The sequence below is a fragment of the Heteronotia binoei genome, chromosome 8 (assembly GCF_032191835.1).
Source record: "Heteronotia binoei isolate CCM8104 ecotype False Entrance Well chromosome 8, APGP_CSIRO_Hbin_v1, whole genome shotgun sequence".
Lineage (NCBI taxonomy): Eukaryota > Metazoa > Chordata > Lepidosauria > Squamata > Gekkonidae > Heteronotia > Heteronotia binoei.
The window spans coordinates 80,369,881-80,383,700 of record NC_083230.1 but is presented as its reverse complement, the minus strand read 5'-3'; the positions used below and the strand labels follow the sequence as shown (position 1 = coordinate 80,383,700).

The 13,820-nt window shown below is 42.4% G+C and overlaps 1 protein-coding gene across 3 annotated transcripts in view; it reads left to right on the top strand.

The window, feature by feature from the left end:
• ZC3H7B (zinc finger CCCH-type containing 7B) overlaps positions 1-13,820 on the top strand; it is a 75,216-nt gene that overhangs the window by 17,962 nt on the left and 43,434 nt on the right. For all 3 annotated transcript variants that reach the window (XM_060245369.1, XM_060245368.1, XM_060245367.1), the window contains exons 10-13: positions 6,981-7,329; positions 8,059-8,117; positions 8,753-8,915; positions 8,993-9,154. In XM_060245369.1, the coding sequence (XP_060101352.1) occupies positions 6,981-7,329; positions 8,059-8,117; positions 8,753-8,915; positions 8,993-9,154 (733 nt within the window). The remainder of the gene's footprint in view (positions 1-6,980; positions 7,330-8,058; positions 8,118-8,752; positions 8,916-8,992; positions 9,155-13,820) is intronic.

The window sequence follows — 13,820 nt, the reverse complement described above, 5'->3', positions numbered from 1 at the left end:
TGGTTAAATAGAGAGGCTTCTGCTATTAGACCAAGTGAATGGACAATGCTAGTCTTGAGCTGATAGTAAGTGACTTAATATGTTCATACTCTTCCTAAACCCTTCCTTGCCTGTAATGTAGACTCACATTTTCTTCCCTGCTCTGGCATCTTAACAATTCCTATAAAAATAAGCAGGTGGCAGGTTAGCAGCTCAGTGTCTTTGATTTGTCTTGCTCTGCCTTGGTCTCCCTGAACCCTCTTCTGTAACACATTGGTTCGCTTTGCCTGTCCCCCTGCCTGTTTTGTCCCTAGACAATTATGCTACCTGTGTCCTGACTTGCCCCAATACTTGGTTAAACATAACCATGTTTAGCCATTATTGTCAGTGTAATCTTGTAACAATGAGAGGAAGTTTCTGTGCTCCAGAATGTATGGCAAGCTGTGTGTGCATGTTTTCGCATGCATGCATCCATTTGCAAGTTGGTATTGCTGTCCATTGATTGTATTGACTTACTCCATGTAATTCTACATTGAGTAAGTGAGAAAGGCAAAGTATGAACAACATAAATATATAAACATAGGGAAACTGTGTAATCTGTTCTTTAGATTCTAGCTTTTTTAATCAGTGCCTTTTTTTTTTCAAATTTAAATTTTTATTGAAAATATTTAAATAACCTTACAACAACCAATAACACGCCCCAACATGGGGTCTACGACATTACCTTAAATGTACCGTCACATTTGATATTATCAGCAGATTTTAACAAAAATGAAATTATCTCACAAGAGATACATACCAGTCGATAGTCCACAAAACTATAGGTTAAATCAATTCAAAGCTAATAAATCATAATATTCAGATATTTTGCTGGCAGTTTCCCAAATATAGTGTCGGAACTGTTTACATATTCAAGGAAGCTAAACCATTTTTTTAAAAACCAGTCTCTTGTTTTGATGTTATCCAGGATCGATATAACAGTAGTTAGCTTGTCCTGTATCAGGACGTCCCACACTTTCGTGCACCACTTCTGTAGTGGAGGGGTATCTGGGTGTTTCCAGTGAGATGCCAAGGTAATTTTAGCAGCGAGCAAAAGTAAAGAAACCAATTCCTGTTTCAAAGTAGACAGTGATTGATCGGGCCATAGATTTAATAGGACCACTGCAGGGGTACAAGGGATATCTACCCCTACTATTTTTGATATCATTTCTAGAATAGACTTCCAGTAATCAGTTACTTTGGGACAGTCCCACCAACAGTGGAAAAATGAACCTGGAAGCCCACACCCTTTCCAGCACCGGGGGTCAGCCTTCGCCTTTGCCTTAAAGAGATTAAGAGGAGTCATATACCATCTTGCAAATAACTTATAATTTTGAAGACGAAAATAAAGGGATTTGGATTTGAATAAAGGTGATGTCCAGAGCTGGCTCCATTGGTCCTCATTAATTGAGATTGCACAATCCTTCTGCCAATTATTTAGATGAGTGGAGGGGGATTTCCATGTATTTTGATTTAAGAGAATATAAATCATAGAGATAACTCCTTTTATGGTGCAGTTACCTGTCTTAATTAATTTCTCGACCGGATTTAATGGCCTGTTATGCATTACAATGGGTATTATATGCTGTAATGCATGGTGAACTTGTAGATACTGGAACCATGGAATGGTAATTTTAAATTTACTTTCTAATTGGGAGTGTGAACACAATTTACCATTCAACGTAATATCAGTTAACTTAAAAATATTATTCTCCCTCCAGACTCTAAATTGAGTTTTGTCTCTTCCCGGGGGGAACCAAGATTGCCCAAGGAAGGCCATAACTGGAGAAGAAGCCGGAGTAATAGTGTTCCTCCATTGATCCCAGAGTTGGAGGGTAAATTTTAAGAATGGGTTTGAGATTTTAAGCTCCTTTCTGTCTGCTCTCGAGGACCAAATAAATTCGTGTAGGAGTACACTGGGCAAGTCTGCTTTTTCAATTTGGACCCATGCAGGTAGGGCGTATGGTGAAGCATAATAAACAATGACTCTCAGTTGTGCTGCTATAAAATATTTGTCCACTAACGGGGCGGCCAGGCCTCCCATATTACATGGTCTGGTTAGTACGGAAAGGGCTATTCTAGGTTTGCGATGGTTCCATAGAAAAGATGACCACAGTGACTGCCAGCGAGCAAGCTCTTTTTTGGGGACATTAATTGGTAGATTTTGAAATAGAAATAGCAGGCGTGGTAGCAGGAAAGATTTGAGAAGGTCAATTTTTTCTAGTAGAGAAAAGTTAAGTTTGGACCAAGCCGATATAGAAGAAGTCATGGAGCTAGCTAAGGGACCGTAGTTGGCTTGGAATAAGTCCTCGAGTCTTAATGGAATCTGTATTCCAAGATGCCTCCATGATTTAGAAACCCACTTAAACGGTTGGGATGATTTTATAAGTAGCTGTAAGCTTTCTGGAATCTTAATAGGGTAAATTTCCGACTTAGTAAGGTTTATGGTGAAGCCAGAGTGTTTGCCGAATTCTTCTAGGTTTGCTTTAAGATGGGTCAACGAAGAGAGAGGATTGGTTAGATAGAACACCATGTCGTCTGCGAATAGACTTATTTTAAATTCAGATTCACCCACTTGAATGCCTGATATTCCAGGTGAAGTTCTAGTAGCATGTGCGAAAGGCTCTACTGAGAGAGCAAACAATAATGGGGAAAGGGGGCAGCCCTGCCTGGTACCTCTATGTAAATAGAGTTCCTCTGACCTAAAAGAGTTCGTAAGAATTTGGGTTGATGGGGCACTATATATTGCCGAAATGGCTGTACGGAAGTTTGGGCCAAAATTCATGAATTGGAGTAGGGTCTTTAGGTAGACAACCTCCACTTTGTCAAAGGCCTTCTCTGCGTCTAGTGATAGAATCAGAGAGGGGGCCGAAGACTTTTTTGCCAAATGGATCAGATTTAAAGATTTACGGATGTTATCCGTGATGGAACGGCCAGGCATGAAGCCTGCTTGGTCAGGATGGATATAACTAGTAATGATTTTATTTAGCCTATCCGCCAGCATAGTAGAAAAAATTTTAAAGTCGTGGTTCAACACTGATATAGGGCGATATGAGGCAGGATTACACTTGTCTTTGCCTAATTTGGGAATTAATATTGTTCGTGACTCCCGCCAGCTAGGGGGTAGTTGACCATCCTTAAGGACCGTATTACAAGTCTCTAGAAGGGGGGTTAATAAGGAGGTTTTGTATAGTTTATAAAACTCCGAAGGGAATCCATCTCTACCAGTAGCTTTGTTATTCTTGCTTTTGGAGAGAGCCGCAGTTAGCTCCGTCAAATCGAATGGTCTATCAAGAAAGTCTGCGTGTTCTATAGAGAGGGTTGCATCGAAATTAATTGATTTAAGATAGTTCTCAATGTTCTGACCATTGGGTTTCCCTGATTCATAGAGCGTCTTGTAATAGTCAAGAAAGACTCTTGATATTTCCTTAGAGGATGAATGTAGGGTTCCCCTAGAATCTCTTATGGCATGGATGGATTTAGAGGGATTTTGTTGGGCAATACGGAATTTCAAGTATCGAGTTGATTTCGAAGTTTTTGTTAGATACCTATGTTTGAGGTAGAGGGAAGACTTCTGTATGGAGGAAGATTCGAGTAGTTCCAGTTGCTTCCTAGTTTGGTCTAATTTTCTTAGGGTTTTGTTTCCCCCAAATTTTTGATGTCTATTTTGGAGTTCTGCAATGCGGGCAGTTAGATCTGTTATGGTTTTTCTACGAGCCTTATTACAAGCGGATGCGATAGAAATAAGGTTTCCTCGCATGACTGCTTTGAAGGCGTCCCAGATGATCGTTTGAGGGGCCCCGCAATTGGTGTTGAACTCAAAGTACGTCTGAATTTGTTGTTCTATCTTCAGACGTATGTCCTCCCTGGACAGTAGAAGCCTATTTAGAGACCAGTTAGGACCCTTTCCATCCGTGTCTTGAGCTGACCAATCACACTGCAATAGCGAATGGTCGGAGATGTTTCTAATGTCAAATTCAGCGTTTGATATGCTATTGATTAGTGATTGGGAGACAAGTATATAGTCTATCCTTGAATAGGAGTTATGCACAGGAGAGAAGAAAGAGTAATCTCTGGTTTTGGGGTGTAAATTTCGCCATGTGTCTTATTAGGTTGAAGTTATTGAGAATCGTACCCATATTAGAAGGTGGAGAGGTCTGATTCCGTATAGCTTTATGTTGGTTTGATTTGTCTAAAAGAGGGTCAATCACCTGATTAAGGTCACCTCCAATTAATACATTGCCTTCCTGAAATGTATGCAGCTCGGAGAACGTTTTATTAAGGAAGTCATTCTGGCCAGAATTAGGGGCATAAATTGAGGCTATTGTAGTAGGCTTCCCGTCCAGTGTGCCCTTGATAAAAATGAATCTGCCCTGGGGGTCAAGTTTTGTTTGAGAGCAAACGAAAGGAGTGTTTTTGGAAATTAAGATAGCTACCCCTCTTGCCTTGGAAGTACCAGGAGCCTGGAATGATTGGACAAACCACCATGATTTGAGGACGTTGATGTGCTTCTCCTTGATGTGGGTTTCCTGCAAGCATACAATATTGAGTTTTTTCTTTTCCAAATAATTGGATATATGTTTGCGTTTTATGGGGTTATGAAATCCTCTACAATTCCATGTAGCTATTTTGATGTGATCGGCCATGCACTTCTATTACTATTCACAGGGAACAACTGCCCTAAACTTAAATAACCATTAATAAATAACTACAACTTTTAACTTAACCTATCTCCTCTCTCAATTCTGGGGGGGTGTATTGTATACCACAAATGAAAAGGTCTCTAGAAAAGTTCCCTCCCCCTTTACTGAATTCCAACACTCCGACCCCTAAACGTAGGGTCAACCAACAAATGAATTAACTACTAGGGTCTCTGCCCAGCTTTTTTTAGCAAATTAATAATATTAACAAACTCAACTACCCCACTAAAGGGGAAAGGTTCCACCACCCCTGGTACAGGGAGCACAAGGGAGAAATACACAAAGTACCCCCTCAAGGTGAAACTACTTAGCTTAACTAAGGGAGCAATAAATATTATTGATGTAAAACAAACAGGTTGGGATGAAACACCGTCACCGCCCCCCTGTGGTCACATATTAGAACATCAGTCCAGGCTTCTTCAGTTAACAAGTATGATCCAGAACAGCAAACATTATGACGTAACTACCATTTAGTTCTATCAGGGAAATACATACACTCAAAACTCCTCTACCCTTTCATAGATGCAGAACAGATAAATGCATAGCTTTAAATGTAAGGGCATGTAACTAGTAACAAAGAGCTATTAACACCACACAGCGAAATAAAGTACAATCAGTTTCCCCCTCACTCCCTCTGTCTTAAAGTGAGTCACTTAGCATTATAACTAATTCACAATCTTCTCCAACTTTCCCATGCCATGCATATCTCATTCATACTGTTACATAAAAAGGAAGGATAGAAGACTAGAAAGCACACACATCCACACCATCCCGCCACTCCACAATCACCCTTTCACCCGTACTCACTTTCAAACTTCCCGCCAACATCTACCTCAATACCTCACTCCTCACGCCCTCCCTTCGTCTCTCATACCCGTTGCTTATGAACTAATAACGAACTTCAAGTAATAAACTTCAAGACAGTCATGGTTATAGGTATAGTAACAATAGCAGACCGCTGTGGGCACTAAACAATCTCTCAATGGCGCCCTTGAGCCGTCTTCTCCAGCGGGAACGTTAGCAGATTTGGCGCCAAAGACGAACGAACTCTGCAAACTGCTTTAGAAGAAAACAAACAGGGACAAAACCGTTCAAGATCCAGATGGCATATTTTCTTCAGCAGCATTTCCCTTTTCCAGGGCTTTTTCTTCGGCCGGAGATAGCTTGATTGCTAAGGAGTTCAGTAGGACCTTCCCGGTTTCGATGTTGTAAGCCTTTAATAGGGCGCCATTTTTGAAAACTAAAATGTCTGACGATGGGCTCCACCGGAATCTAATATTTGCTTCATGGAGTTTTGAAACGAAGGGCTTGAGATTCCTTCGTTTTGTCAGGGCTTCGGGAGGTAGGTCCAGAAGAGCCAAGATTGATTTTCCTTTATAGGAAAGTGTCCCGTGTAGCCTCACCTCCCTTAATATCATGTCCCTTGTTTTTGGGAAGACGAAGCTTACTAGGATATCTCTTGGCCTGCCGCGCTTTGCTGCCGCCATTGCACCAAGTCTTTGTGCCTTTGCAATCGCGATTGGAGATCCCTCCTCCATTTTTAGAGATTTGGTCAGCCATTTAGTCATGAAAATAGATAGGTCTAAGTCTCTTTCCTCCCCCTCTTCTATCCCTCTAAATTTGAGGTTCGCAGCTCGGAGACGATTTTCAAGTAGAGCAATCCTGTTCTCGAGCTGTAGCTCATGCTTTTTCATTGCATTGACGTCCTCCTTTAGCCCCAACGCTCCCTCTGCTGCTTGCTCCGCTAGTTTGGCGGTGACTGATAATTCTTCAGAGAGCTCTTGCACCCGGGATCGTATGGGTTTCAAAAAGTTTTCCATAGCCTCTGTGAAAAACCGATGTATATCGGATTTCAAGACATCTATGTCCCTTTTACATAAAGGGGCTTCTTGATCTTCAAGTTCCTGCCCCAGTCCCGGGGAAGGAGGGTTGCTGGCGGCCATATTAGATACCGATCTGGTTAGAGGGGGACTCACTGTTTCTGCAGTTTCTGGCCTGAAGAAGTCGGCAACACATTTTCTTCCTTTAGAGGTCGATTTCTTTTTGCTTTTAGTTTGCAGTCCCATCAGAAGGGTTTTAGCGACGAAGTCTGGTGAGTTTAAACGTCTGATTTACAGGGGGTGGTTCAGGAGCTACTTCAGAACACGTCCGCCATGTTCCAGCGACGCTCCGCCCCCCCAATCAGTGCCTTTTTAATGGGTGTCTGCCATATTTTATTTATCTGCTCTAATTGGAACATTTTTTTTATTTCTCATGTTAAAGTCTCTGGTCCAAGGTGCCATCCCTGCCAACCTGCCTAGTGAGATGCCACAGCTAATCCCAGTCTTTCCAGGTGGTACTCCACTGCTTCCCCCTGTGGTGACAGCAAACATTCCAGTCTCCACACCACTCCCTCCTGCCTCCTTTGGCTTGGTGATGGATGCCACAAAACAGCTCTCCTCCTCATCTGTTCTGGATGCATTTGAACCCGCAGTGGGTTGTGATGGCAGCTCCCCATTGGACTCACTGGATTCACTAGACCTTCTTCCATATACTGAGTCTCGGCTTGATGTCCTGGATGCTTTTGGAACTAGCAGGGGTTCACTGGATGCGTTGGATTCCTTTGCTGTTGGTAGGTGTACAATGGGAATCCTATTCCTCTGGGATGCAGGAAGACTAACACCACACTAAAATTTAATGTTTGGCTCTAGGAGGTTCACTGCCATCTGACTCTCTTCCTTTCCTTCACTGCACATGTATTAGTCCCTGGTCTCGTTCCCAAACCTGTTTTAGTTTGTAAACCTGTTTTAGTTTGTAAATGTGCAGTGTGAGTTAGTGGTTACACTGTTGTTGTTTTAGTAGGTTATTTCATTCATGGTCCTTGGATGAAAGATTGTAAATTAGAGATGAACATTACAGTGAATGAGTAATAGGACTGGACTAAGAACATTAGCACTGAAGGAACTGAAGAGGTTTCAGGATGATTTAGGGAGCTCAGTGTCAGTAAATCTTCCTCTAACAATGGGACCTAGTGGTCTAGATAATCATCCCCCCCATGCCCTACCCCAATTAATGAAATCGCATTTTTGGAGTAATTATTTTAAACCATGGGTGCAGTATACTGAAAAATTCTGCATTGACATTAATGGGCCCTGTTAAAACTGCCATGGTGATATTTTTATTTTTGATAAATATTTATTTGGTGTTTTTTTAAGTACTTGCTGTGGATGCTGAAGAGAAGACAGGTTTGTGAGAGCTTCTGTACATTTTTGTGTATGATAATGCTCCTACTGCTGGCACTAGGGTTTTGTATCAGAAAATTACCTTAGTTTTTCTTCATGTATTTTCTCTCTCTGCTTAGAGGAAAGCAGCACCCAAGAGCCACGGCAGCCTGCTAGTATCCAGAAGCTACCAGTTGTGGTGAGTTAATTGACTCTATGTGATTTGAGAGAAGGTTCTTCAGTTAGTATGTTGTGGTGCCCATAGGTGGGTATCTAGGTATCATCCAACCTATTCTGGTCGCACAATAAAGACAGCATTTAGCCAACTCTTCTCTGCTTCTGGTTTAGAGTTAGTTGGAGCACATGGTGGATTGTATTTTCAACTGATTTCAAGTTGTTCCCAGACCTTTGAGATTTCTCCTTGTAGAAGTTCTGCCAGTCTTCTATGTGTCTTCAGAGGGTTTTAGTTATTTTTCTAAAACGTGGACTGACTTCTTGAGTTTTCTTTTGATCTTTCTCAGATGTCTATTCAACTTTTTGAGTAGTGACTTTATTTAGAACTATTAGGTCTACAGCTCACTGTATGAATACATTTGTGAATACAACAGAAGTAAAAAGATAAATTTGCTATAAGTGGAGAGGTTTTTATCCTGTTGAATATATGGAATGCAGGACAGCCTTTACTGTCTGCTCATTGAAAATGAAACAGTGGTAATTTCTTAAGCCGCTTGCTTCCAGTTGGCAGCTGTCCTGTTAGGTGGGGAACGAAAGAATCTAGTGCTTGTCTAGAAGTCTGTGAGGTTTAAAATGGACTTATTTTTGTTTTCTCCTCAGGCCAACCACAGTGGGCCAAGTCACACAACAGTACCCAAAGTGGTAGAGTTGCTTATGTCTCAGTCTGAATCGGTGATGTCAAACACAGCTCTGCTTGTGAAGAACCCACTGGCATCCACTCACATCTTTAAACAAGCCTGTCAGTTCTGCTATCCTAAAACAGGTTATCTGCTCATGGTGACTTGGCCATAATTTTACTGGCAAATTTGGGCTGTTGTTAATTTTGTCCTCCCTTTGTAGGACCCAAGGCTGGTGATTATACCTATCGAGAGGGTCTGGAACACAAGTGCAAGCGGGATATACTGCTGGGCAGACGCCGTAACTCAGAAGATAAAACCTGGAAGAGAATTCGGGCACGCCCAACTAAGACCAATTTTGTGGGATCTTATTATTTGTGCAAAGGTAAGGAGAAAGACACAATGGAATGGGGACCATTTCAAGTAGGAAAAGAGTTCCATGCAGTCTGTGCTAGTGAGGAGGCAATGAGAAGGGAGAAGCAATGGCTTGTTTTCTTTTAACACCCTTTTTTCCCTGTGTACACTCTCCTTCAAGGAAAAAACCTCCAGATGTCAGGGGGCAGAAAGCACCTGCAACAATATGTATCAGGATTCTCCTGTGGTGTCAGACTGTACTCTAAGAAAGTCTGGATTCCTCAGAAACTATGAAAGTTTTCTCAATTTGAATTTTAATAACAGTGAGCAAGCTTCCTTTACAGATGATTTCCCACGCCCCTCCATAATGATCTTCAGAAGATCATTGGCTGTGTTGTATGTCACTCTCTTGGCCCATGAGGGGCCATGGTGAGGCCCAGTAGGGCTACCTAAACCTTGTGTGGATTGTTTATTTGCTAAACCCCCCCCCCCCACACACACACAAGAATCCCAGCTACAAATACAAGTTGATGGGGTGTGAACTGACAGACTGACCCAGAGATCTTGGGTCATGTTAGATAACTCACTGAAAATGTCAAGACAGGGTGCGATTGCAATAAAAAAGGCCAACGCCATGCTGGGAATTATTAGGAAGGGAATTAAAAACAAATCAGCCAGTATCATAATGCCCCTGTATAAATCGATGGTGCAGTCTCATTTGGAATACTGTGTGCAATTCTGGCCACCGCACCTCAAAAAGGATATTATAGCATTGGAAAAAGTGCAGAAAAGGGCAACTAGAATGATTAAAGGTTTGGAACACTTTCCTTATGAAGAAAGGTTAAAACGCTTAGGGCTCTTTAGCTTGGAGAAACGTCGACTGCGGGGTGACATGATAGAGGTTTACAAGATTATGCATAGGATGGAGAAGGTAGAGAAAGAAGCATTTTTCTCCCTTTCTCACAATACAAGAACTCGTGGGCATTCAATGAAATTGCTGAGCAGTCGGGTTAGAAGAGATAAAAGGAGGTACTTCTTCACCCAAAGGGTGATTAACATGTGGAATTCACTGCCACAGGAGGTGGCGGCGGCTACAAGCATAGCCAGCTTCAAGGGGGGGGGGGGGTTAGATAAAAATATGGAGCAGAGGTCCATCAGTGGCTAATAGCCACAGTGTGTGTATATATATGTGTGTGTGTGTGTGTATAAATTTTGGTCACTGAGTGGCACAGAGTGTTGGACTGGATGGGCCATTGGCCTGATCCAACATGGCTTCTCTTATGTTCTTACACACAATTGTCACAGATATGAAGGGGAATCTAGAAAGTTTGAAAATAACTGTTAAGAGATAGAGAATTCTTTGAGAAGAACAGAAGCACCCTTAAAAGGCATGGAAATACTTGTGATAGATTTGTGTTTGACTTGAAACATCCACATACATCTGCATTTTTTGAATGATTGTGAAAAAGAGGTCCTGTCTCCTTCATTGTATTACTGGTAATTGCTTTTCTGTCTGTATCAAATTAGCATCCTTAGTAAATTTAAGGCAATGTTTGGACTCAAAATTAACATTGGGTTTCTCTCAATTAGTTAGATCTTCTGAGAGACCGACAGGTTTCTGACAAGATACCAGGGTTTCAGAGCATAACACCAGAGTTCTTTTCCTGAGAACTGCTAGAGGATCTCTCAGAGTATTAATAAATAACCTTGATAGAATCAGCTCCTACAAGCCTTTGTACTCTTGAACAAGGTTAGTGTATGTCCCTTAAATAGTTTTTCACCTGGAATTGTATCAATTTCAGTTAAATCTGTTTTGTTCAGTTGCATTCATAGAAGAAAGCTTGAATACTGGATGGCTCCAGGTTTAAGCAACAGATTTAATCCCTGTCAAACATGGGTGTAAGGATACCTTAGAAATCTCATACTAAAGGTATTGTCAGAGCTAAGCAAGTATTCCTTGCCTTCTTGTGAGGAACCCCGTCAGAGGCTTTACTCAGGAGGGCGACCACTTTAAATTTCTCCTTGGTCACCTTCCCTCAGTCCCTCAATCAGATTCACAGAAATCCTGTCAGAACTAGTAATAATTGGCACCAGATGGTTTTAATATTAACAACCACAAAATATTTATTAAGTAACAAAAGGCAAGGAGGGGGATGAAATAATATTGATTATAACTGTTCAGTATTAAAAGGCAAATCAGTTGGCAGCTGGTTGGCAGAATAAAATGATTACAGAGGGTAGAGACTTTTTCAGGCTGAGGTAAAAATATAACAAGACTTTGGCAGAAGATCCTTAAAATAAACAATAAACCAGGTCAGTTTAAGAGTCCCACTAGACTCTACACACAGGCTGTCTGTGCCTTCTGGGCACTCAGAATGCAGTTTCTTCAGATGTTTTACCCTAACCTAGGCAGTGACAGATCATATAAATAACTTCAATCACTCTTCCACACACACATAGAGAACTCCTGACTGTTGTCAGTATTCTCCCTCACAGACCCTTTCATATTAGCTATCTTCCAGGACTTGCACTCCTCAATTCTGATGTGTCTCAGCCCCACAGCTAGTCTTCTGGTCTGAGTTTTGGGCAACTCTGCTGACCACCAGAATCCAGTTCTCACCTCAGTGTGTATTTGTGTGATCTTGTTTGTACTTGGAGATTGCCTGATGCACTGGCAAAATCTCCCTCAGAGTTTTAAACCGTCTGAAAACTCCCTCTTCCAGACAGAGTCCACTCAGCTCTGTCTCCCACAAGGAGCTCAGCCACTCTGGCCGCTCTCAGCCCGTCGTCCAATTGGTTTTACAACTCCCTGACCTAAACCCACTGTCTTCACTTCAGACTAGTATACTGAAGACTTCTCTCGAAGACCCCCTGGCTCAGACTAAAAATCCTGAGGTGATTTTCTGCTGAGCAAACCTCAAAAGGATACTTTTCCATTGCCTGGGCAACGTTCCAGTCAATAGCTGCAAGCCTGTTTCTCAGCTACTCAGGCTAAAGGGCCTGAGTTTGTCACATGTCCCTCCCTTTAAGAACATTGTGCATGGGTAAAGTTATCTGACTTTTCCCAGAATAATGGGCACATGCAAAACAATAAACCAAACTCTTGTTGCAGGATTTCAAACACACAAAAAATATCCATAACACCATATAAACACATTGCATTACAACCTTATAAAAAACAGACTTACCAAATACTATATACAAAGTTTTCAGGTTTTCTTTGTCATACAAGCATATGGTTACTTTTGCATTCTGGATAATGCATCAGCTATTACGTTCTCTTTACCTTGCCTTCGCACCATCCTCAACATCCACTGGAGTGACTTTGTGACCAACACTGAAGTCCTCAAGCGGGCAGAGGTTACCAGCATCGAGGCACTGCTGCTGAAGACGCAGCTGCGCTGGGCAGGGCATATTTCTAGGATGGAAAACCACCGCCTTCCCAAGATTGCCCTGTATGGCGAACTCTCCACCGGCCATCGAAATAGAGGGGCACCAAAGAAGAGGTACAAGGACTCCTTGAAGAAATCCCTTAGCACCTGTCACATCAACCATCACCAGTGGTCTGACCTAGCCTCAGATCGCAAAGCATGGAGGCACACCATCCACCAGGCTGTCTCTTCCTTTGAGAACACACGCATAGCTGGTCTTGAGGACAAAAGGAGATTGAGGAAGAATCGCACTGCTACAGGACCAACCCTAAATCAGACTTTTCCCTGCAGCCGCTGTGGCCGGACCTGCCTGTCCCACATTGGTCTTGTCAGCCACCAGCGAGCCTGCAGCAAACGTGGACTATTGCACCCTTCTTAAATCTTCGTTCGCGAAGCCAAGCCGAGAGAGAGAGAGAGACCTTGGATGTACGGTATATCAAAGTTGTAATCCTGGAGTTGCAAACTCCACCTCACTAGCTTGCTGTTTGTGCTCTTTACCTGATTCAGCCATCTGAGTGGTGAATGATCTGTGCAGTGTGAACTTCCTTCCCCATAGGTACAGTTTTAATTTACCTATGGCCCACACAATTGCCAAGCACTTTTTCAATCACAGAGAGGTGGTTCCCTCTCTATCAGTTTTCTACTTATATATAGGATGGGATGTTGATGACCATCCTCCCCACACTGACTCAGCATTGCACCTATACCAATGTTTGATGCATCGATGTACAAAATAAATGCTTTGGTAAAGTTAGGTGCCCTCAACACTGGTTCAGTAGTCAGAACCACTTTCAGATGATCAAAAGCTTTCTGACACTCTGCATTCCAGTTTACTGGATCAGGGTTCTTTTTCTTTGTGCACTCACATAGTGGGGCTGCTATGGCACTGAATGCAGATATAAACCTTCGGTAATAGCCCACCACTCCTATGAATGACCTTATCTGTTTCTTGGTGGTGGATCTGGGCCACTCTTGGATGGTTTGCACCTTGCCCCAATCTGCCTTTATTCTCCCACCACCCAGCACATGCCCTAAATATTTCACCTGGGTCATGGCTAGCTGACACTTTGACGCTTTTACGGTCAAACCTTTTTCTTTTCTCCACCGGAACACTCTACCTTGGGTGACTCTCCCCCAACCAGACATTTTCAAACTGGGGTTCCCCCCACCTTTAGCCTTTAACACTCTATGGGTTACGCTAAGGGCCTTATGGGCCATAACACAAGGTTCTTTCCCAGCAGTGTCCAGTTCATTTTTCCTCCTGGG